The 21,120-nt window shown below is 60.8% G+C and overlaps 2 protein-coding genes across 26 annotated transcripts in view; both read left to right on the forward strand.

Moving 5' to 3' along the window:
* KIF1A (kinesin family member 1A) overlaps positions 1–10,827 on the forward strand; it is a 36,467-nt gene extending 25,640 nt beyond the window's left edge. For 6 of the 23 annotated variants that reach the window (XM_027464322.3, XM_072042529.1, XM_072042533.1 and 3 more), the window contains 16 exons: positions 187–295; positions 477–543; positions 648–732; positions 941–1,046; positions 2,664–2,690; positions 5,355–5,469; positions 5,597–5,730; positions 5,891–5,952; positions 6,060–6,205; positions 6,415–6,627; positions 6,744–6,821; positions 6,994–7,172; positions 7,304–7,450; positions 7,574–7,766; positions 7,842–7,963; positions 8,461–10,827. In XM_027464322.3, coding sequence (XP_027320123.1) covers positions 187–295; positions 477–543; positions 648–732; positions 941–1,046; positions 2,664–2,690; positions 5,355–5,469; positions 5,597–5,730; positions 5,891–5,952; positions 6,060–6,205; positions 6,415–6,627; positions 6,744–6,821; positions 6,994–7,172; positions 7,304–7,450; positions 7,574–7,766; positions 7,842–7,963; positions 8,461–8,503 — 1,826 coding nt within the window. In that variant the 3' untranslated portion in view covers positions 8,504–10,827. Of the gene's footprint in view, positions 1–186; positions 296–476; positions 544–647; positions 733–940; positions 1,047–2,663; positions 2,691–4,085; positions 4,110–5,354; positions 5,470–5,596; positions 5,731–5,890; positions 5,953–6,059; positions 6,206–6,414; positions 6,628–6,743; positions 6,822–6,993; positions 7,173–7,303; positions 7,451–7,573; positions 7,767–7,841; positions 7,964–8,460 lie in introns of all 23 variants that reach the window. The other 17 variants (XM_027464331.3, XM_027464340.3, XM_027464335.3 and 14 more) reach the window with 8 other exon arrangements.
* Positions 10,828–12,070: 1,243 nt separating this feature from the next.
* Positions 12,071–20,813, forward strand: ILKAP (ILK associated serine/threonine phosphatase). 3 transcript variants are annotated; one of them, XM_038183783.2, is made up of 12 exons: positions 12,072–12,204; positions 12,347–12,412; positions 12,502–12,558; positions 13,312–13,431; positions 13,962–14,088; positions 14,607–14,713; positions 15,218–15,311; positions 17,020–17,107; positions 17,394–17,515; positions 18,545–18,664; positions 19,976–20,057; positions 20,322–20,813. In XM_038183783.2, exons 1-12 carry the CDS (start codon positions 12,159–12,161, stop codon positions 20,460–20,462), a joined length of 1,170 nt encoding a protein of 389 aa, XP_038039711.1. In that variant the 5' UTR covers positions 12,072–12,158; the 3' UTR covers positions 20,463–20,813. The 3 variants fall into 3 exon arrangements, with proteins under 3 accessions (XP_038039712.1, XP_038039713.1, XP_038039711.1); XM_038183784.2 differs by lacking the exon at positions 12,502–12,558 and having other exon boundaries at positions 12,071–12,204; XM_038183785.2 differs by lacking the exons at positions 12,347–12,412; positions 12,502–12,558 and having other exon boundaries at positions 12,071–12,204.
* The last annotated feature ends 307 nt before the right edge of the window (positions 20,814–21,120 follow it).

The following is a 21,120-nucleotide window of genomic DNA, read 5'->3' on the forward strand; positions in this document are numbered from 1 at the left end:
GGTGTGTGTCCCCCCCCGCACTGTCTCCTGCCTTGCTGCTGCCCTGCTTGGTGGCTCTGCCTGTCTGACCCCAGCTCCTGCCCAGTGCCTGCTCTGCCTTCCCCTGCTTGCTGCTGTGTGTGGGGCTCCAAACTCCAGCAGCAGCAACCTGCCTCAACTTTAAGTCCTCCTTCCCCCCCGCTGCAGTGCCTGCCACCAAACTGAGCACCATGACTCGTCCCAGTGCCGGGCCCTGCCAGTGCAAGTACGACCTGATGGTCTTCTTCGAGATCTGCGAGCTGGAGGCCAACGGCGAGTAAGTCCTGGGCACGGCCCCACCATGTGCAAGCTCCCCAGGGGCACCCCTGAGGATTCCTTCTTCCTCGGGATCAGTTGCCCCGGTGGTGGTGGTGCACAGAGTGTCTGGGGTGAACGAGAAGCACGGTGGGCTTGGGCACATGGGCAGAGCCGTGTCCCATCACCGTCCTCTCTTCCAGCTACATCCCGGCCGTCGTGGACCACCGCGGAGGCATGCCGTGCCACGGCACCTTCCTGCTCCACCAGGTATCCCCTCCCCGAGTCCCCGTTGCGCCCTGCCTGGCTCCTGCCTCGCTGCCCGGGCTCTGTGCCAACCGCTGCCCTTTTCTCGCTGGCCTCGGGGGTCTCAGGGTATCCAGAGGAGGATCACCGTCACCTTGGTGCATGAGACGGGCAGCCTGATCCGCTGGAAGGAAGTGCGGGAGCTGGTTGTGGGTAAGCAGAGCGGGCTGGGGCGGCATGGGAGCTCCCCCCCAAATCCTCCCCACATCCCTTAGGGAAATAGCAACGAGGTGACTGCTCCCTGTGTGCCACCACGGGGCCATCATGGTCCTGGGCACCAGTTGGGACGCAATGGAGGTGCCACACTGGTCACGAGGAGCCTGGCAGGACACCTGAGTGTGTCCCTGTGCTGCGTTTACAGGTCGGATCCGGAACACCCCAGAAGCTGACGAGTCTCTGATCGACCCCAACATCCTGTCCCTGAACATCCTGTCCTCTGGCTACATCCACCCTTCCCAGGACGACCGGTGCGTGCCCCTGCTTCTCTTGCTCTTCCCCCGACTGCAGCACTGGGGGAGATGTGGGAACCCCCCTCTCCCTTGGGTGCTCTGAGCCCCTCTGCAGGGTCCCGCTGGCCCTTGCTGCTTTGGGGGAGGGGGGTGCTGCTTTTCTCGAGCTGCAGAGGGTCTCACGGAGCCCCCAAAGCCTGGGACACCCGCCCCGTTCCTCCTCCTCCTCCTCCCTGAGGCCCTTCCAGACCGTGGGTGGCCATGTGGGGTATTGGGGTCAGGGTCCTGTTCAGTGACAGTGACAGGAGGTTGTGCTGACCCTGCCACAGCCTGTCCTGTGTCCTGGCCAAACGGCTGGAAATGCTGCTTTGTGCTCACGATGCGTGGGGCCGTGGGGGAAAACCCCTCCTGCTTGCCCCAGCAGGGCTGTCCCCGCACCGAGGCTGTGGTGTGGCCACCCCACGCGGTCGGAGTGTGTGCACGTGGGGTGCTGTGACATCTGGGGACGAGAGTGGGGCTGGGTGTTGGTGGCTCGGGGAGCAGTGGGGGCCGGTCCTGAGCAGTGAGCAGGGCAGTTCCCGGCATAGGAGCACAGTCCCTGGTGTAGGAGCATCCCGGATGGCAGCAGGACCATCTTGCCCCTGATTTTTGGGACTGCTGGGTCACTCCTCCCCGGGGAGGCTGGTGTCTCGGTGACAAAGCTGTGGCTGTGAGGCAGGGAGTGCCCAGGCACGGCGCCGGGACGTGCGTGTGAGCGTCGGGCATTGTCACACCCGCTGGGACAGCAAAGTGAGGCCAGGCAGGAGGCTGGTGGCCTGGGATGGCGGGGTGAGGAGGATTCACACCGGCACAGCCGTGGTGGTTTTTGCCAGATGTGAAGGAGCCGGAGGGATGCGACACCCGGGCTCGTGGGGCAGCAGGCTCTGCTGCCTGGGACGCTGCCGGAGCTGGTCTCCGGCATCCCCGGTGCAGCCGGGCAGAGGGAACGTGGCTCCTGCCTTCCCCCGCCTGCATGGTGGGAGGCTTCACGCATCTGGGGGTGCTCGGGGAGGGGAGCCGTGGGGCGTGCAGGAACTGGTCTCGCCCCCGTGCTGGGGGGATTGCCTGGGAGCAAGCCCCACAGCAGGGCCACGGGGTACCCGCCGTCTCCCCGGGGAGCCCGGGCGCGGGGCCGGGGGGCAGCGGCGGGGGACGGAGGACGCTGGCTCCCAGCAAGATGCCGAGGGGCCGCCGCAGCAACCCCGCGCTTCCATCCCGCCGCCGCCCTGCATGCTCCGACCCCAGACGCCTGCCGGGGACGCAAGGCCGAGGGCGGCAGCGGGCAGAGCGGCGCCCGCCTCACCCTCCTCCCAGGCTGCTTCTGCTCCCCGCTTTGCTACCGGCCGCCACGCAGCCTCCATCGCCGACAGCAGGCCCTGCCTCTGCCCATCTCCCGCAGCCTCCCGGACCTTTTGGGGCAGCCTCCTGCCGGCGTTCGGCGCTCCCCGGGACTCCCCCTCCTGCCCACCGCCCACCCGGGCAGCGCTGGGGTGCGGCGGGCGGCCCCGAGAGCCTCCCTTGCTTCTCTCCAAACCCGCTGCTGCCGCTGCCCATCCGAGCCCACACTAACCATGTGATTGTTTTGTGTTTTCGCAGGCAGTTTCTTGATTCGGATATGCCTAGGTATTATTTGTTTCCATTGGTTTTTTTTCCACCCCCTCTCTGCTCTTCCCCTCTCTCTCCCCCGCACCTCAGCACTCTCACTCCCGCCGGCGGCGGCACTTGGGTGTCCAGCCCCCCCCCTCCACATCTTCCTCCTCTCACCACATCCCGGGCACCTCTCTCTTTCTCTCTCTCACGCCACCCCTTCCCCGTGGGTTTTGCTGTTTGTTTGGATCGCGATCTCGCTCCTCCTCGCTCTCGCTCTCGCTGGCCTGTGCTCCCATCGCCTGGTTTTGGTTTTGTTCTCGCCTTTTCACTTCGCTGCTCTCCGGCATCCGGCCAGGGACCCGTGGCTCCGTCCCCCCCTGCTCCTGCCCCGGCCCTGCGTGGGGAGGGTGCTGGGGACCCGTGCTGGGTGCTGGGCTGCGTGGGAGCGCGTGCATGTCGTACGCACACCCCGCAGCCGCTGTGGGGGCCGCCAGCACCCGCGCAGCCCTCCTGCGTGCGTAGGTGCAGCGTACACACAACAGGGTGGCTACGCTGGGGAGACTGGGGCTGGGGTCTGCCAAGTGCCACCTGCAGCATCCAGGGGCTGGTCCCGCTTGGGGATGCCAGGGGACATCTGTCTGTCTGTCTGTCCCTCCGGTGGCACCCTGTCCCAGCAGGGTGCTCGGGGACGGTACAGGTGGCTGTAGGAGCACGTGGGCTTGCCCTGGCACTGCCCGTGGGCTCTGGGGCTGCTGCAGGGTGATGCTCACCTGGTGAGATGGGGAAGGTTGAGGAAACCCCTCCTGCCACCTGGGCGGAGGCAGGCGAGCTGCTCTGCCCTGCCAGGCCTGAGCACGGACACCTTGCAGGCCCCAGGAGAGCAGAGAGGCTGTTCCGAGACCTGCCGCCTCCTCAGGGGTCCTGCAGAGAGGGCAGAGTTCAGGGAGGAAGGTGTGGGGCTGCGGAGGGTTTTCTGCAACACCCCTAATGCGGTTAAACCTCGGGATTGCCCTGCTGAGCTCTTTCAGGCCCCTGATTTGGGGGCTGTGCCAGCAGGAGCCATCAGGGGAACGCGAGTGACGACGCAGAGCTTGGTGCCAAAGCCCCGCGTGGTGTGGGAGACGGCCACCGTGGCACGGGAGATGGCCACCGTGCCTGCTGGGGAACTCCCTACATGAAATTTCTGTCCCACGGTGCGGGCCTTGAGCTGAAGGCTGATGGTCACCGGGCTCTGCTGGGCTCCCCCCGTCCCCGAGCAGCCCCGGGGCAGAGCCGTTGCGCTGCTGCTGCTCCCTCCCTGCGCGCCCCGTCCCACGCAGCGGGCGCCGCAGGCGGCAGCGGCCTCATACGGACGACGCTTTCTGACGTTTCGTTTCTCTGTGTGTGTACGTGTGTGTGTGTTTGTCCTGGGTTGCCTTCTACTTATAGCATTTCATTCGGAAATGACACTAGGTATTTCGCGCCTACTCGCTCGGTCTGGTCCCTCCCGCTTTTCTCTCTTTCTCCTTCGCCTCGTTCCTTTGCTTTTTGCTCTCTTCCCCCCTTCCCCTTCCTCTCCTCTTCTCTGATATCCTCCTCCCTCGGGAGCTCTCTCTTCTCAAGTGGTCTGTGTCTGAAAAGCGATCCTTCGCCTCGACTGTCTCGTGTGGTTTCCACGTACGCGACGCCTTCCAGAGCGCGACTCGCTCTTGTGCAGCGTGGCCCCCGAGCAGGGGCAGTGACAGCACATCCCCAGGAGCAGCCAAAGTCCCACTCCCAGCCCTGGCTCTCGCCACGTTGCTGCTTGCCCCCCTGGACATGGTTTTGCCGTGCTGCCGTTGTGCCACGGCCTCCTGAGGGGGCTCACGCAGGAGCCGGGGCTGGGGCAGCCCCGGGCCCGTTGTGACCGCGGGTGGCCGGAACTGGGGGGCTCCAGCGGCAGGGGGGTGACGACCCTGAGGCACCTCCTGCTTCCCCCCCATCCTCCCATCCCAAAAGTGCAGCCGCTGCCCTGCACCATCCTTTGTGGGGTCCCACCAGTGCTCCCCCCGCTGGCTCCTGCCCGGCCCCCCCAGCGCAGAGGTGGGGAGGTGGAAAATGCAGCGAGGGTTTGGGGCGGCCAGCGGGGACGTTGCGGGCAGCAGCCAGGGCACAGCAAGAGCAGGGGGAGGCAGCCCCACGGGCACCCAGTGCTGGTCCCCGGGTCCCACAGGTTGGGGGGGGGCTGTCCCCACTGAGCTGCTCCCCGCTGTGCCGAGCATCTCCCCCCTCCCTGCTCCACTCATTGTCACCCAAGTGGTGACAGCCACTCCAGGATGGGTGGCAGGGCCCTGGCCCCGGTGTGCCGGGGGTGACGGCTCACCCCAAGCACTGGGGACACGTTCCCTCCTCTGTCCCTCCGTCCCCACCTCCCCATCTTGCCCCGCACCCCAGCTGAGCCCCCCCCACGCCACCCCAAACCCCTGCGCCCGCCCCCGTTGCGAGGGCGCCGTGTCCCCGTCCCGCTGCACCCATCCCGCCTCGGCTTTGCCTTGAGCCCCTGCATCCCCCGGCGTGGCTGTCCCCAAACGCCCCGTGCATGCCCGCCTGTCCCCGCAGGCCTGCCGCAGCGCTGCCGGGAGGGGGGGGTGGGTGCCGTCTCCTTGCTCGCTGGCCCGAGTTTGTTGTTTTTTTTTTTGGGGGTGGGGTCGTTTCAGCGGCTCTGCTTTCTCTCGGCAGGACTTTCTACCAGTTTGAGACGGCGTGGGACAGCTCCATGCACAACTCCCTGCTGCTCAACCGCGTCACCCCGTACCGGGAGAAAATCTACATCACCCTTTCCGCGTACATCGAGGCAAGGATCCTTCTCCCTGCAGCTGGAGTGCAAACCAGGGCTGGTGTTTCGCCCCCTGGGGTTTTCCCCGCCCCTCTTGACTGACACTGATGCCCCTCTGCTCCCCTCTCTCCCCACCCTGCTGCAGATGGAGAACTGCACCCAGCCCGCCGTCATCACCAAAGATTTCTGCATGGTTTTCTACTCCCGCGACGCCAAGCTCCCTGCCTCCCGCTCCATCCGCAACCTCTTCGGCAGCGGCAGCCTGCGGGCTTCGGAGAGGTACCCACACCCTCCCCGGTGTTTGGGGGGGAGGATTTTGGGGGAAGCGATGCCGCCAGCACCCACGGGACGGGAGCTGCTCTGGAGCAGCGTGTGGGGAGCATCCTCGGGGTGCGGGGACAGGGCAGGCAGCCAGGGGACGCCTCCCTTTTGCTTTCAGCAACCGCGTGACGGGCGTCTACGAGCTGAGCCTGTGCCGCGTGGCGGATGCTGGCAGCCCAGGTGGGTGCCCTGCTTCTGCCTTCAAACGCTGCGGGGCCGTGATACGAGCTCCGTGTCCCCCCCCCATCCCCGAGTCTGTCCCCTGAGCTGTGCATCTGTCCCCGCAGGCATGCAGAGGCGTCGCCGGCGTGTGCTGGACACCTCCGTGGCCTACGTCAGGGGAGAGGAGAACCTGGCCGGCTGGCGGCCCCGCAGCGACAGCCTCATCCTCGACCATCAGTGGGAGCTGGAGAAGCTCAGCCTGCTGCAAGAAGTAAGGGTTGGGAACGGCCTCGCCGGGCACTTCCCATGCAAGGCCACCCCGCTGTCCCAGCTGGGGGGCACGGGGCTGTGCTGAGCTCCATCAGACCCCCTGCTAACGAGCAGCTGGGTTAACGAGGCGTGGGAAGCGCCTTCTCCTAAAGGATGCCCCCGAGCCGGGTGCGGGGAGGCCCGGCACTGAGCGGGGCTGTCCTCATCCAGGTGGAGAAGACCAGGCACTACCTGCTGCTGCGTGAGAAGCTGGAGACCACCCAGCGGCTGGGCCTGGAGAGCCTGTCCCCCTGCTCCAGCGAGGACTCCGAGTCTCGAAGCACCTCCTGCGTCTCCTCCCCGCTGTCCGCAGACGGGGCCCCGGAGGGACGGACCCCTCTGCCTGAGACCCCCAGCGAGAGGCAGAAGGAGCTGGCTGTGAAGGTAGCGCCCCACAGACGGGGAGGAGTCCCGGGGGGTGGTGGTAACACAGTGAGGAAGGTGGGGGGGGGGTGGAGGAAGGTGCCTCCTGCCCCACCGCCCTCCCTGTCCGCCCGCAGTGCCTGCGCCTGCTCACGCACACCTTCAACCGCGAGTACAGCCACAGCCACGTCTGCATCAGCGCCAGCGAGAGCAAGGTACCGGGGCGGCGGGGGAAATTTTGGGGTCTGTGGGGCTGGCTAAGGGTGGGGAGGGATGCGTGGGGACTTGGGCTGGCAGGGCACGGGTGGGTGGCCCCGCTGCCACCCTCTGCTCGCCCGGATGCTCCCAGAGCACCGATATGCATGTTCCTCTCCCTGCCCCGGCCAGAGCTGTGCCCGGCTTCGGGCAGAGACTCCAGTCCACACCTCCGCTCCTCCACAGCTGTCCGAAATGTCTGTGACCCTGATGAGAGATCCCTCCATGTCAGCTCTCGGGGTCACCACCCTCACCCCTTCCTCAACCTGCCCATCGCTGGTGGAAGGACGCTACAATGCCGTGGAAGTCAGGTATGAGGGTGGGCAGGGGGTCGGGCAGGCTCCCCGTCACCCACCGAGCAGGGTGGCCGGACCCCTCAGATGTGCTCGTGGCTGCTGGGCGTCCTGCACGCCTCCAACCCCATTCTCTCCTTCCCACCCAGAGCCCTGCAGGTCTCCTCCAGGCTGGAGAGTCCCGACCTGGAGCCTGTGGTGGAAGGGGAGCAGAAGAAGTCCCCAGCCCGCCGGCCTGAGGAAGAGAAGGAGCCCCAGCGTCTGCTGGTGCCCGACATTCAGGAGATCCGGGTCAGGTAGGAGCCACCGGGGAGGCCAGGAGAGGACCCCTATAGGGGCAGGGGGAGCAGCTGGTGCTTTGGGGCAGGGCGGATGGCGCCCTAGCACAGCCACCTCCTCACTGTCCCCCCACTCTGCAGCCCCATCGTCTCCAAAAAGGGCTACCTGCACTTCCTGGAGCCCCACACCAACGGGTGGGTGAAGCGCTTCGTGGTGGTCAGGCGCCCCTACGTCTACATCTACAACTCGGACAAGGACTCGGTGGAGAGGGCCATACTCAACCTCTCCAAGGCCCAAGTGGAGTACAGCGAGGACCAGCAGGCCATGCTGAAGGTGGGTGCAGCCCCTGCGGGGAGGGGGGAGCCTCCACGCCGTGGGGCGAGGGGCTGACCCCCGGCTCTCCCCCAGCAGACCCCCAACACCTTCGCGGTGTGCACGGAGCACCGGGGCATCCTGCTGCAGGCAAGCAGTGACAAGGACATGCACGACTGGCTCTACGCCTTCAACCCCCTCCTGGCTGGGTCCATAAGGTAAGAGGAAGCCCCCCAAGGGTCTGTGGTGCCAGGGGGGTTGGTAGTGGCTGTCCCCGTGTTGTCCTCAGGCTGGCGAGCTGCTGTCCTTCATGGCCAAGCACAGGGAGCACCTCCTGAGCCCGGCTCTCAGCAGGCAGAGATTGGGTCGTGTTCATTTTGATTTCAGCTCTGCCCCCTGGGAGCTGCGAGGGGTTGTTCCTCCCCGCTTAACTGTGAGCCAGATCCTGGCTGGTACAGAGACTGAGCTCAAAGCAACGCCCACATGCAGCACTTCTTGAGATCATCTCAAGAACTTGTTGAGATCATCTCAAGTTGCAGGAGCAGGGGAAGAGGAATAAATGCACAGAAATTCACAAGATCTGCCAAAAGAGTGCTGCTGTTAACCCCCTGCCCTGCTGGCTCTGGCTGGATTCAAGCACCAGGCTGCACCCAGGGGACCCCAAATCTCCCTTTCCGCATCTCTGACTGCTTTTGTTTCTCGGTTTCCGAATCAGATCCAAGCTGTCCAGAAGGAGAACAGCCCAGATGAGAATCTAACCTGAAAAACACCCTCCACCTCATCCGTCTGCCAGCAGGATCAAGATAGCTGATTCTGCCTCAAGAGTCCCCATGTTAACGTCCGATCTCTCACACCATCTGCTGCCCCAGCTGCCTGCTCCATGGAAGGATCTGTCTCGATTTACACCTTCACGGGGGAAACTCATTTCTGTTCGTAGCTGCAAACGCCCGGCCCCGCCTGGGCAGGATTTCTCGTGTGCATGTGATCTTCTGCCCATCCCCTCGTGGGTGACCGTCATGTCACACAACCTGTAACGCTCCAGAAAGGTTCCTTTCGGAGGGGAGGGAGCAAGGAGGGTAGGTTGGGTTAAAAGCTGGTCTTTGATCTACAGAGGTAGGCGTCTTGTAAAGCTCAGAGGTGAGAAATCAGGAGGAATTGCTTCCACGTGAAGGGAAAGCAGTAGTTTAGGTATGGGGATTTCCTAATTTATTGTGTCGACAAAAGATGGCAGGGCAAAATCAGGTGTCAGTAGTTTAAGATTATATTTATAAAGTATTTATTTCTATTTACGTCAGAAAACCCCACACGCTGGGGCCCGGCCCCCGGACAACGCCTTCCCTGGGCCGGGGAGAGCCTTGGCGGCGGGCTGGTGCCAGGGCCACCGCGGCCCCTCTCCCGGGGACACCTCTCCCAGGAGAGGGGACCGAGCGCGGCGGGCCTGTCCCCTGCCCCCAGCAGTGCAGACGTGCCCGGTGACTGCAGTGCGCTCGCCCTCGCCCCCCATCCTTCCCCCAACCCTCTGCTTTGCCCCCCCCCAGTGCTTAAACTACTTTTCCCAGGAGCGGTGACCGGCCAAGGCACCACGTCTTCCCAAGCGAGGCAATTCCTCCCTGCCCCATCTACCTCTGGAGGGGGACGCATGCCAGTTTCGGTGGCCAGGGCTCCCGTGTCCACAAGGACCAGCCAACCTCCCCCCCCAGCAGCCCAGGGGGACGGTTGTGCGTCAGTGTGGGCACGTGCTGAGGACAAGTTGTGTTTCGGCTCCTTTTTCTGCCCCGAGCCTGAAATTTGGCCCACGTTGGCCGGCCACGCTGCTGCCCCCTCCCTGGGGCCTCCTGCCAGGCAGTCAGGGAGCACAGCAGGCGGGCTGGCTGCTCTCAAAACCAGGCGAGAAAGACCCCCGGGAGCCAGGGTTGGGAGCAGCCAGCCCAGCCACGGGATCCCTCGCTGCCCTCGCCCCCAAGGGCTCTGCTGTCCCCTCCGGCAGGGAGAGCGGGGCCGAGGCAGAGACCAGCGAGGGGCACTGGGCTGGGTTCGCTGGGGAGGAGAGGGGCCGGGGCTTCTCACTTTTGTAGCTGACGTTTTCGTAGCCCTCTTTCCCCCCCCCAGTTCCAGAAGTGCAATCTCACCTTCCTCCCCCCCCGCCTCCAGCTGCGGCACAGGAGCTGTGCTGGCGGGGGCTCCCCGAGGCAGAGGTGGCTCCACCGCTTTGGCGGCCTCCTCCTCCCCAGCAGAGCCCCCAGGCCCCCTGCTCCGCGTCCCTCCTGGCTCCGTCTCCCTTTGTTGGTCGTTTCACCGAGCGGGGGGGCTTCAGTTCAGGGCTTCCCGCGGGCAGCCCACGCAGCTCCGGGCAGGAAGGCAGGCGTCTTCCCCCGCACATCCCCGGGCCCCCGCCGGGCCCCGCTTTGCCGTCACGCATTCACAGCCGACCTTAATTTTGCACAGCACGGCCGAGCCTCGGCCCCACCGCGCGTCCCCATGCTGTCCCTTGTGTGTGTCGGGGCCGAGGCCGTCCCTCCATGCCGTTTGCTCCTTTGTAAGCTGGCGAGGACGCGGAGGACGGGGGCGGCTGGGGACGGGGACGGCCGTGCTTGGGGGGCGGCCGGTCTCTCGTGCCCTGGGGCAGAAGCTCCCCGTTTGACCGTTTTCCTCATCCTGGATTTTGGCAAAACTCCTTTCCAGGGGGCGAGGAGGAGGAGGAGGCTCCTCCGGGGTGAAGGCAGCTCCCGGTGGAGCCCTCCCCGTGGGGACGGGCCCGGTGTCTGCCAGTGACCAGACACGGGGCCGGGGGCCCTGTGGGGCCGCGGTCCCGGTCCCCCCGCGGCGTGCCTGAGGCCAGCCAACCTGCAGAGCACGCGGCGGGGCCCGGCGTGCCGCCCTCCTCCCGGCGAGGCCCGAGGTGTGAGGCGGCCTCCTCCCCGCAGCCCCAGGCCCCCCGTGGGACGGGAGCCATGTCCCGGCCCTGGCCCCCGTCCTGCGTCCCCACCCCGTGCCCCCACACCCCCCGTGTTGGAGCTTCGGGTCCCGGCCACCCGTGTGCGCCAGGCTTGTTCGGTTCTGAAATAAATGTGGCATTGACGCAGCCGCCTGAGTGTCCTTCTGGGGGGCTGGGGAGGGATCTGTTGTGGGGTTGGGGGGAACGATCCTTTACTGGGAGGTCAGGGGGAGTGATCCCTTACTGTGGGGTCGGGGGGAGGTATCTTTTATTGAGGGGTTGAGGGGAGCAATCCTTTATTGTATGGCCGGTCCTCTTCCATGTTTTTATAAATGATTTGGATGTAGGACTAGAAGGTATTTTGAGCAAATTTGCCGACGACACCAAACTTGGAGGAGTTGTGGACTCGGATGAGGGTGGAAAGGCCTTGCAGAGAGACCTGGACAGGTTGGAGAGCTGGGCGATCACCAACCACGTGAAGTTTAACAAGAGCAAGTGCCGGGTCCTGCACCTGGGACGGGGCAACCCTGGCTTTATGTAGGATGATGAAGATGGTGAAGGGCCTGGAGGGGAAGACGTATGGGGAGCGGCTGAGGGCACTGGGGCTGTTCAGCCTGCAGAAGAGGAGGCTGAGGGGAGACCTCATGGCGGTCTACAGCTTCCTCACGCGGGGGAGTGGAGGAGAAGGCACCGATCTGTTCTCCTTGGTCACCATGATAGGACCCAGGGGAATGGTGTCAGGCTGAGGCAGGGGAGGTTTGGGCTGGACACCAGGAAGAGGTTCCTCACTGAGAGGGGAGTCACGGACCGGGATGGGCTCCCCAGGGAAGCAGTGACTGCACCGAGCCTGTCTGAATTTAAGAAGTGTTTGGACTGTGCATTTAGAGATGAGGTCTAAAATTTTGGGCAGACCTGTGTGGAGCCAGGAGTTGGACTCGGTGACCCTTGGGGATCCCTTCCAACGGGATATCCTATGGGGCTGTGACTGTGGGGTCGGGGGGAGCAGATGCTGTGGGGTCAGGGGGAGTGATGCTTTACTGGGGGGTCACAGGGAGGAATCCTTTATTGTGGGTTCACAGGGAGGGACCCCTCACTGTGGGGCTGAGGGGACGGCTCAGTCACGGGGCCGCCCTCCTGGGGGGGACCCCGCGGCCCCTCAGCAGCCGCCGCCCCCTCAGGCCGCCTCCAGGGGGCGCTGCGCCCGCGCCCCCCACACCGCCCCCTCATTGGCCAGCACCCTCCTGATGGGCAGCGCATCCCGCCTTCCTATTGGCTCACATCGCACCGCGGCCCCGCCCCCTCGGCAGCGCGGGGGGGAAGACTTCCTCTCCTCTCCCCGCCGCGCCGCGCGGTGGGGGCGGGCTTCCGGCCTCGGCGCCGCAGCCCATTGGTCAGCGGGCCGCGCTGGCCCCGCCCCCAGGGGGTGATTGGCAGGGGCGGGGCTGAGGCGGCGGCAGAGGCGGCGGCGGCGGCGGGGGATGGACCTGTTCGGGGACCTGCCCGAGCCCGGCGGGGCCGCGGGGGGTGAGGGGCGGGGGGGGCACCGGGAGGGGGCCGGGGGGTGAGGGGAGAACCGGGGGGCACCGGGGGGACACCGGGGGGGGGTTTCGGGGCCCGGCTGAGGCCGCCCCGTGAGGCGGTGCCGAGCCCCGGCGGTGCCTTGCAGGGAAGGAGGCCCCGGGCGGGCCGCGGCTCTTCGACGACCTCCCGCCGGCCGGCAGCGCGGGGACAGGTAGGTGCCGGGAGCACCCCCTCAGCCCTAAAATAGTCCCTGTGCCCCCCCCTCCCTGTGGGCTGAGCCCGTCCCGTGTCGCCCCGCAGGCACCGGGGGCTCGCTGCTCTTTGATGACCTCCCGCCGGCCGGCAGCGGGGACACAGGTAAGCGGCAGCGGCCCCGGCCTGCAGCTGGGCGGCTCGGGGCCCGCAGGGTGATGCTGGCACTGCTGGCTGCAGGCCGCTTTGTTGCTTCTCCTCCCCGAGCACAAAGTGCCGCCGCCTTCCGCCGTGAGCTCCTGCAGAGCCGGGCCTCGGGCAGGGGAGGCGTGCTGCTGGGAGGAGAGCAGAGAAACCAAGAGCTGTACCACATGGGAATGGGTCCCTAGAGGGAAAAGGGTTCTGGTGCCCTGGGATCCCTCTGACAGGTGGTAGCTTTGGTTTGTAACCTGTCTCTGAAATCCCTAACAAGTACATCGCGCACCTTCAGAGTAACAAAACGCGTTCCCTTGCGTTGCTGTGGCTACGATTCATAGAAACAAACAGTAATAATTAACAGCGAGCAACGCTCTGAGCTGGAACGCTGACTTCCTGAGCAATTAACTGCAGTAAAGGCTTGGTGGGGAGAACCAACAGCCCGCCAGCCAGCCAGGGCTGTACCATACCTGGGGGAGGGCGGCACAACGCGGGGAGCCCAGCTCAGTGTGTGCCAGGTTAGGTGCAGCCATGCGCTGCCTGGCGTGTGCCCACCTCTGTGGTTGGTTGGTCAAAATGGGTGTAACTCTGCTCACCTAATGCTGTGTGAGAAGTGAGTCCGTGCTCCTGAGGGGAGTGCTACAGTGCAGAAGGATGTGCTAAATCTGGTAAGTAAAACCGAGCTGGAGATCTTCAGCTCCCTGTGCTTTTCTTCTCTTTCAGCCTCCAGCGCTGCCGAGCAGGTCTCAGCAGGGAGCCAGCTGAAAGGGGAGAAGAGGAAGGCCTCGGAGGAGGAAGAGAAGAATGGCAGGGAAGAACTTGTGGAAAAGAAAGTTTGTAAAGGTTTTCAGACAGTTTGAAAACAAATGTACTCGATTTGTACTTGTGTCGTTGGGCTGAGTAAGTCCAGACCGAAGTTGAGCTTTGGCTCTTCAGTCTGCTTGCGCTTGCAGCCTCTCGTGGCGGGGAGCAGGCTGCTGCCGGGGGAGCTCCTCAAGCTCCCTGGCATGCTGCCTCCCTCGCCTGGGCCTCCCCTCCAGTCCTGATGGGGTGGCAGAAGCTGGGCAGCCGGCGTGCCTCAGCATCCCCAGGAGAATGGCCTGTGCGGCTAGCAGGGGGACTGGGTACGAAGCCTCTGGAAGGCTGGAGCCACAGCAGCTGCTTTTCCCAGATCCCCAGATCTCTCCTCTGAGTGGCTGCTAAGAAAGCCAGAGAGAGAGATTTGCCTTGGCATCTAACACATTTGACCTCAGTGCAGGTGCCCACGTGTTACGTTCAGCTTTGGGGAAAAAGATGCGCTCAGTGAAAGGGAAATGACACGTTTTGGAAACAGCAGAGTTTGATCAGTCTGTGTCTGCTTCGTCCCTCTGCAGGCTCAGTGGGCATCCTCAGGCTGAAGGGTTACGTGGCGGAGAGGAAAGGTGAAAGGGAAGACATGCAGGACGCCCACGTCATCCTGAACGACATCACGGAGGAATGTCAGCCGCTGCCCTCCCAGATGTAAGTGAGCCCTGCCCGCCAAGGCCAGGGGACGGAGCTGCAGGGGGTGAAGGAGCTGCAGCTCACCTCGTTTGTGTGGAGCAGCTGGTGCTCTGGAGTGCAGCCTGCTCCGTGTGGTACCTCTTGGTTCTGTTATTGGGAGAGTGGGGTCAGATCGTTAGCTGTGTTCCTGGGGGAGTTGGGACTAGATGGTGTATAAATACCTCAGGGATGCTCAGGGAACAGTCACTGACTTTAAAGGACCTCTGGATACCGAGCTTCTGTTACCCAAATAAAGCGTGGATGTTTCGGGACCCCCAGTTTAATTGTAGGCACAGCAGTTGCTGCCTTGGGTGGTTTTGCAGCGTGTAAAAACCCCAACTGTGGCAATGGAGAGAACATCTGGTTTGTCCTCTTCAAGCATTCTCATCTGAGAAGTTAAAATCTCTTAGTGAATTAAATATCAGCATCAGTTCAGTCCCACCTTCTGGCTGAGAGCCCTTCTCAGCCCGTTTCTGCTGCCTCTTGCTCCCTCACAGCACGCGCGTCTCGTACTTCGCTGTTTTTGATGGCCACGGGGGAGTGCGAGCCTCCAAATTCGCGGCACAGAACCTGCACCTCAACCTCATCAAGAAATTCCCAAAAGGTGAGAGGGCTGGGACACGGGCTGGGGGACAACAGGCACCTTTTGTGCTGTGAAACCGTGGCTGCTGCTTGAGCTAATGGGTTTGTCGGGGTATAGCTCTGCAGTTTCCATTCCTCATTCCAAGCTGACTTGTGTGCACAGAGACCGGGCTGTCTCCTGGGGAGGAGGGCTGGAAGCCTTTTTGGCATGAGGGTGCGAGCTGGAAGCCTTTTTGGCATGAGGAGTCCGAAGTGAACCACTAAGCAAGCACAAGATGTGCAGTTGCCAGGCTTGGCAGCGCTGCTTTGTGAGAAAAGGAAGAGTAAAAATACCCGCCCGGGGGAGAGGGGCGTGCCATAAATTCTCCATACATGTTCCCAGTCAGACTTCTTGTAGCGTGCTGTGTGCTCTAGCTGCTCTGCACTCATCTGGGCGCTGCGTTGCCAAATTCCCTGCTGGGTGAGGGGAGAGGTGGGTCGGGTGTGTGTTAGCAGGGCTTCAGTTGCTGTTTTCCCTCTCTGGCAGGTGAGGTGGTCAGCGTGGAGAAGACGGTGAAGAGATGCCTCCTGGACACCTTCAAACATACAGACGAAGAGTTTCTCAAGCAGGCATCCAGCCAGTAAGTGCGAATGCTTCCCGTGCGTTTCTGTTCCTTAGCTTGTGGCTCACAGGCCGCACCTCTGAGCGGGTCAGAGGAAGCCTCGAGTCGTGGCTCTGCTTTGGGGAAGCGCCGTGAAGCTCTGAGCGCCTGCTCGAGCTACATCATGGCACATGCTGGGCTTCCCCTGCAGCAAGACATCCGTGGGACCCCTTAGGCTAAAATTCACCTTAATGGCAAAGGAAGGAACCAAAGCATGACCCGAGAGCCCACCTCTGTCCGTATCAGAGCATCCTGTTTGCCTTCTTTTTAAAGACAGCGTTTTGCTGAAGTGACGCGTCCTGTCCTGCATCAGCTGGGCTCTGTATTGACAGCATGAAAGGGGATTTATAGAGCAGAACGTTAAAGGAAGGCGCGCACAGCAGCTTGCAGAGGCACTTTTCCTGTTAGTGTGTGCTCACCAGGCTGGAATCTGCTTGTTTTTAATGCCCTGTGTTGAAAGATTCCTTTCTCTCAACTTAAGATTAAATCTTTTTTTTTTTCCCCACCTATTTTTGAGAACAGATGATGTGATGAGGAAACATCCCTCATCTTAAACTTGTTTCTAACTATTTCTGAAACAAAGCTGAGAAGTGCAGGCTGGCATTTATCCCATAGAAGGTGTTTGCTATCTCCCAGCTGGGTTTTGAGTGTAACCCCCCTTTCCTTCTCTGTCTCTGCTGGACTGACACATTAACCGTGGTTTATGACTAAGGAAGACACAGGTTGTGCTTGAAATAAAATCATTTTGTCACCAGTCCTTTAAACTTTTCATCTGTTTCATAGTGGCACCTCTAACGCATCTGGAAAGATTGTTGGTGCATCTCATTCTGATTCAATTTTCAATAAATTAGAAACGGGCTCTGTTTCTTAAGCCTAATTGGATTTTTTAAAAAGAAGTTTGGCCAGGCAGAAGGAAAAAGCTTCTTTGAGTCTGTTACAACGGGGTCAATTCCCAAAGCAGCCTGTTTGGTCAGGCACAGGACAAAGCTGCTGCAAAGGATTTGTGTGTGGCAACAGCTGTATTGCTGAATACATACAACTCGTCATCTGCACCTTTCACATTAGGAGAAACTGGACAAAATATGTCTAGGAATCATTCGGAGCTAGTTGCACAGAACGGTGCCTTAGCTGGGTGTCATTATGGGAAGGACAGGTGTGGCAGCTGTAATCTAAGAAACACTTCTCAGCTTACCTGCAGCTCTAGAGATGTGAGCTTACCTACAGCAAACAGAATGTGGGGAGGGCAACAGTGATGGATGGCTCCTCTGGGGTGAGGGATGGATTGAGTGGGGAGGGTGCTGTGAGAAAAGGGAGGGGAACAAAGGCAGAAAGGAAGGCGACTTGGCTTTTTGCTGCGAAGAAGGAGCTTTCTCAGGAGGCGATGGGGATTCTCACCTGCTCACAGTGCTGCAGCTTCTGGGCTCGTGTCAGTGCTGAGCCTGCTGCAGCCAAAGATGGGCTTTGCTGGCAGCTGAGCACGAGGAAGGTGTGGGGATGTGTTCAGAAGGTGATGGTCTGCGTAGCTCCTCTGTCCCTAGCCAGCCTGCTCTTCACCACCCGTGGCTTCCCGAGCTGCTGCCTGCTGAGTGTCCCTGCACGGCACTTCTTTCTTCGGTCCCCAGGAGTATTTTGTCACCAAATTCTCAAAAGCTGTTTTCCCCCTTAGTAATCTTGTTGCTCCCTTCAGGAAGCCGGCGTGGAAGGATGGCTCCACAGCGACCTGTGTCCTAGCTGTTGACAACATCCTCTACATCGCCAACCTGGGGGACAGCCGGGTAAGCGGAACAGAGAAGCCCACTGCTGGCATCTCAGCTCCTCTGCAAGCCTCGCTAGCTCTGCAGGGTGATGTCTGTTACCTTCCTTATTGTTGGCGGGCAGGTGATACAGGGGAAACACTGCAATCCTTACGTACTCCGTGCAGGAGAGATGACAGCTGCCTCTCAGTGTTCAAGCTGTCTTTCATTTTGGATGCACAGAGAGCCTGAGCGTACAGCTCTCTGCCCAGGAGCTCTTCCTGCGGTTCTGTTGTTGTTTACTCACGCGGGTCTTCTGTCAGCACAGGCGATCCTGTGTCGGTACAATGAAGAGAGTCAGAAGCACACGGCCTTGAGCCTCAGCAAGGAGCACAACCCCACCCAGTACGAGGAGCGCATGCGGATACAGAAAGCTGGGGGAAATGTCAGGTGAGCGCCCAAAGGTGACGAGCAAGCAAATCCAAACCCTGGTCTGACTCCAGGCCTGAGAGCGGAGCTGCTGGGTCTCCGCAGGGCTGCCTGCTAGTGACAGCCCGGAGGGGTTAGCTGCCGCACTGAGGCTGTGCGGAGCAAAAGGGAAATCTTGGAGCTGTGATGGGATTGTCGTAACGCAGCTGTGCACGTAGGGGTGTGTGGCTGGTGCTAAGCACAGCAGCAGTGTTTGGTGTGCTGATGATGTTCTCTCCTTTTGGAGGCTGTGTCTTGATCTAATGACACCTGTGCCAGACTGGGTGCAGGTGAGGTGTCTCAGGGCCTCCTCAGCACCCGCAGAGGCAGAGTGCAGTGAGCTCCGTCCTGTCTCGCTGCAGCGTCTGGAGGGCCTCGTTCCTGTTGTCTCTGGAGAGCGCGTGCTGCTGCTCCTGCTTAGCACTGATCCATGTCTGCAGGCAGGCAGGAGCTGGGCCAGCCTGTTAGCTCTCCTCAGAACGGGAGGAACAGCTCCCCAGCTGCCTGGGAGTCTCTCCACTGGTAGATTTAAAATCTTTACAAAATCATCGTGCTGCAATATGTTGGACCTAAGAGATCAGTAGCAAAGCGCATGAGCATCGGATCTTTTCTGTGACTCTTGCTTTTATCCGGGGCAGGGCTGGCTGGATGACAGCCCCGTCTTTATAGAGTGCACAGAAATAATCTTCTTGGGGGAGAAGGTGTTCAATCATCAGAAGGTGGAGTGTGGGAAGCTGCTTCTGTGGGGGCAGCACTCTGTTAATTGGGGAGGTTTAACACTTAAGGCTGCTTCCTGAGCTTTGTAATGTGGATTTCACAGGACTGGCTGCTGTGATGAGATTTTTTTTTTTAGTGAAGAGCAAGGAGCAGCTGCTGTAGTTCTTGCTCCTTTGAACTGCCAGCAGCTGAGCCAACCTACAGGGGCTGGGGTCCTGACAGGCAGAACACAGGGGCCCTGTCAGGCAGATGCCTATATTTCGGGGGGAACTGATGTTCTGTTTCCTTGTGCAGGGATGGCAGAGTCCTGGGAGTGCTGGAGGTTTCCCGCTCCATCGGGGATGGCCAGTACAAGCGCTGCGGTGTTATCTCCGTGCCAGACATCAAACGCTGCCAGCTCATGCACAATGACAGGTAGGCCGTGCCCACACGGGGGGGTTGCTGTGCCCTGGCTCTGCTCGGCAGAGACCCGAGCTGCACGCCCTGCGCTTTGCTGCCGGGGCTGAGGCACTCCGGGCTCATCGCCCCCAAGTAAAAGCTGTTCTTGCTGCTCCCATCACACACCAGTACGTGGGGGTTGTGCCACGGTGCTGTGAAAGCTCCTGATGCAGAACCGGGGCTCGCAGCAGTGCTAACACACACAAGCCTCAGCCTGCCTCTGTGCCCTGAATAACCTCGCACACCAGTGTCCAGGCAGCTGCTTAAAGCTGGAATCCTCGGATCTCTGTGCTTGGATCCTGGATCCAACCCTTGGATCTCGGATGTGTTTCTAGCAGCTGTGGTGCCCACACATAGCGTTATATTTAGCTCTGATTTTTGAAGCTTTGAGATGCTTTTTCCAACAAGCGGTTGGCAGTGGTAAATCACATTTGGGTCAGTACAACCCTGAATGCTCTCAGGTGACCAGGTAACCCTGTGCAATAAGAGGTCTGTAGCGAGAGATCCACTGAAACATTTCTAAGGATATTTTGAACATCAGGCTCTGCAAATGCCTTCAGAGGCTTGTGCTGCTCTTGGCTGTAGGTTTCCTCATCCGGTGGCTCCAGCTGGAGCTCCCAGTGAATGCAGATCCCCGTGCAGGCAGGGAGCACACAGCGAGATGTTTCCCTCACCCTGCATGGGGGGCTCGGAGGCAGCTCTCCACCTCTGGGGCTTTGGCAGGACTTTGCTGTCACAGTTAAGCCTCTTGCCTGAACTAAGCTGCTCCCTTTTTTTTTAATTATTTTTTTTTATTTTTTGTAGTCTTTCTAATTGTTGCTTACCGCAGGAGCACAGTTTTTTAAAGGAGCACACTTAGAGGAACACAGCCAGCTGAATACTTTATTTCCACGCACTAGCTGCCTAGAAGGGAAAATCTGTGAATGAAAGGGACTCAGAGCAATACCTAGAAAAGTGGTGGAGCTTTCCAGCAGGTCGCAGAGACACAGGATGTGGTCTTGCTGAGCTGCGTGGTGTCCGTATGTCCTGCAGGGTGTGCTGATGTAGGTCTGACATGGCTTTTCTAACTCGTTAGCATGTACTTTGAACTGCCTCAGCTCCGTGAATGGTAAGTGCCAGACCACTAGGGGACTCACGGTGCCTCTGATGAGCTTTACGGCATTGTCCCTTTGGAATGAAGCATGGCTGCTCATAAAATTGCATGGAGGGAGTTTGCTTTAGCTGGGGAGTCGAAGCTTCAGCCTCTAACCTGACTTTATTTGAAACCTGTCTTTATTTGATTTCCAGGTTCATCCTGATAGCATGTGATGGCCTCTTTAAAGTCTTTACGCCAGAAGAAGCTGTGAACTTCATCGTATCCTGCCTCGAGGTGAGGGAAGGCAGCTTGGGGGCTGGGTTACTCACGCAATCGTTTGTCAGCGCAGGAGGCATGAAATAGTATGTGACTCGCTCCCTCCAGGCTAATGAGCTGAACAAAGAGCGAGCAGTGCAGAAATATACTTCTGCCAGGGGCTGCTCCCTGTACCAGAGGTTGTCCTCCTTTGTTTTGCTTTTCTGTGCTCAGAAATAGCCACGTGCTGGGGCGAGGCACTCGCTGGGAGCAGGCGGCATTGTCTCTTCTTTGTCCCGACAGGATAAGAACATCCAGGTGAGAGAAGGGAAGCTGGAAGCAGACGCCAGATACGAGGCTGCCTGTAACAGACTGGCCAACAAGGCGGTGCAGCGAGGGTCGGCAGACAACGTTACGGTCATGGTGGTCCGGATAGAGCACTGAACGAGGAGGGGCAGCAGCAGGGCCCCAGCTTGTGGCAGACATCAAGATGGGAGAAGCTGGCGCGGGTGCGTGCGTGGCTGGGGGAGGGAGGCTCCTGCTGGGTGCTCCTCGGTGTAAATAAAGTGTTTTGTTTTTTTTTTTCTAATAGTTTTAGAAAAAGTTTTTTTTTTCACTTGGCTAGCAGTGTTTTCTGAGTGGCTGCTGTAGTGGATCGAGCTGTGTGGGAATCTTGTGTCCTGTCACCCCTCTTCCCCCAGCTGTCCTGACAAACCAAATAAATCTGAGTGGCGGAGGCGCTGGTGGGAGGAGGCATCTTTGTGCACGGTCAGCCCCCCAGTCAAATGGAGCAGGTTTGTTGTTTCCTTGAGCTTCGTGTGAGGCCCAGGGAGAGTTCTGAGTGTTCAGGGCCTGGGCAGCCTCTGCCAGGACCTCACCACCCTCTGAGTAAAGACTTTCTTCATAATATCTAATCTAAATCTACCTCTTAGCTTAAGGACACTCCCTTCCCTGACACCGTCCCTCCCCAATTTTCCTGCAGCCCCCTTTAGGCACAGGAAGGCCGCTATAAGGTCTCCCTGGGGCCTTCTCTGAGCAGAACAACCCCCCTTCCCTCAGCCTGTTCTCATGGCAGAGGTGCTCGAGCCCCTTGCTCACCCTC

The sequence above is a fragment of the Anas platyrhynchos genome, chromosome 9 (assembly GCF_047663525.1).
Source record: "Anas platyrhynchos isolate ZD024472 breed Pekin duck chromosome 9, IASCAAS_PekinDuck_T2T, whole genome shotgun sequence".
Classification (NCBI taxonomy): domain Eukaryota; kingdom Metazoa; phylum Chordata; class Aves; order Anseriformes; family Anatidae; genus Anas; species Anas platyrhynchos.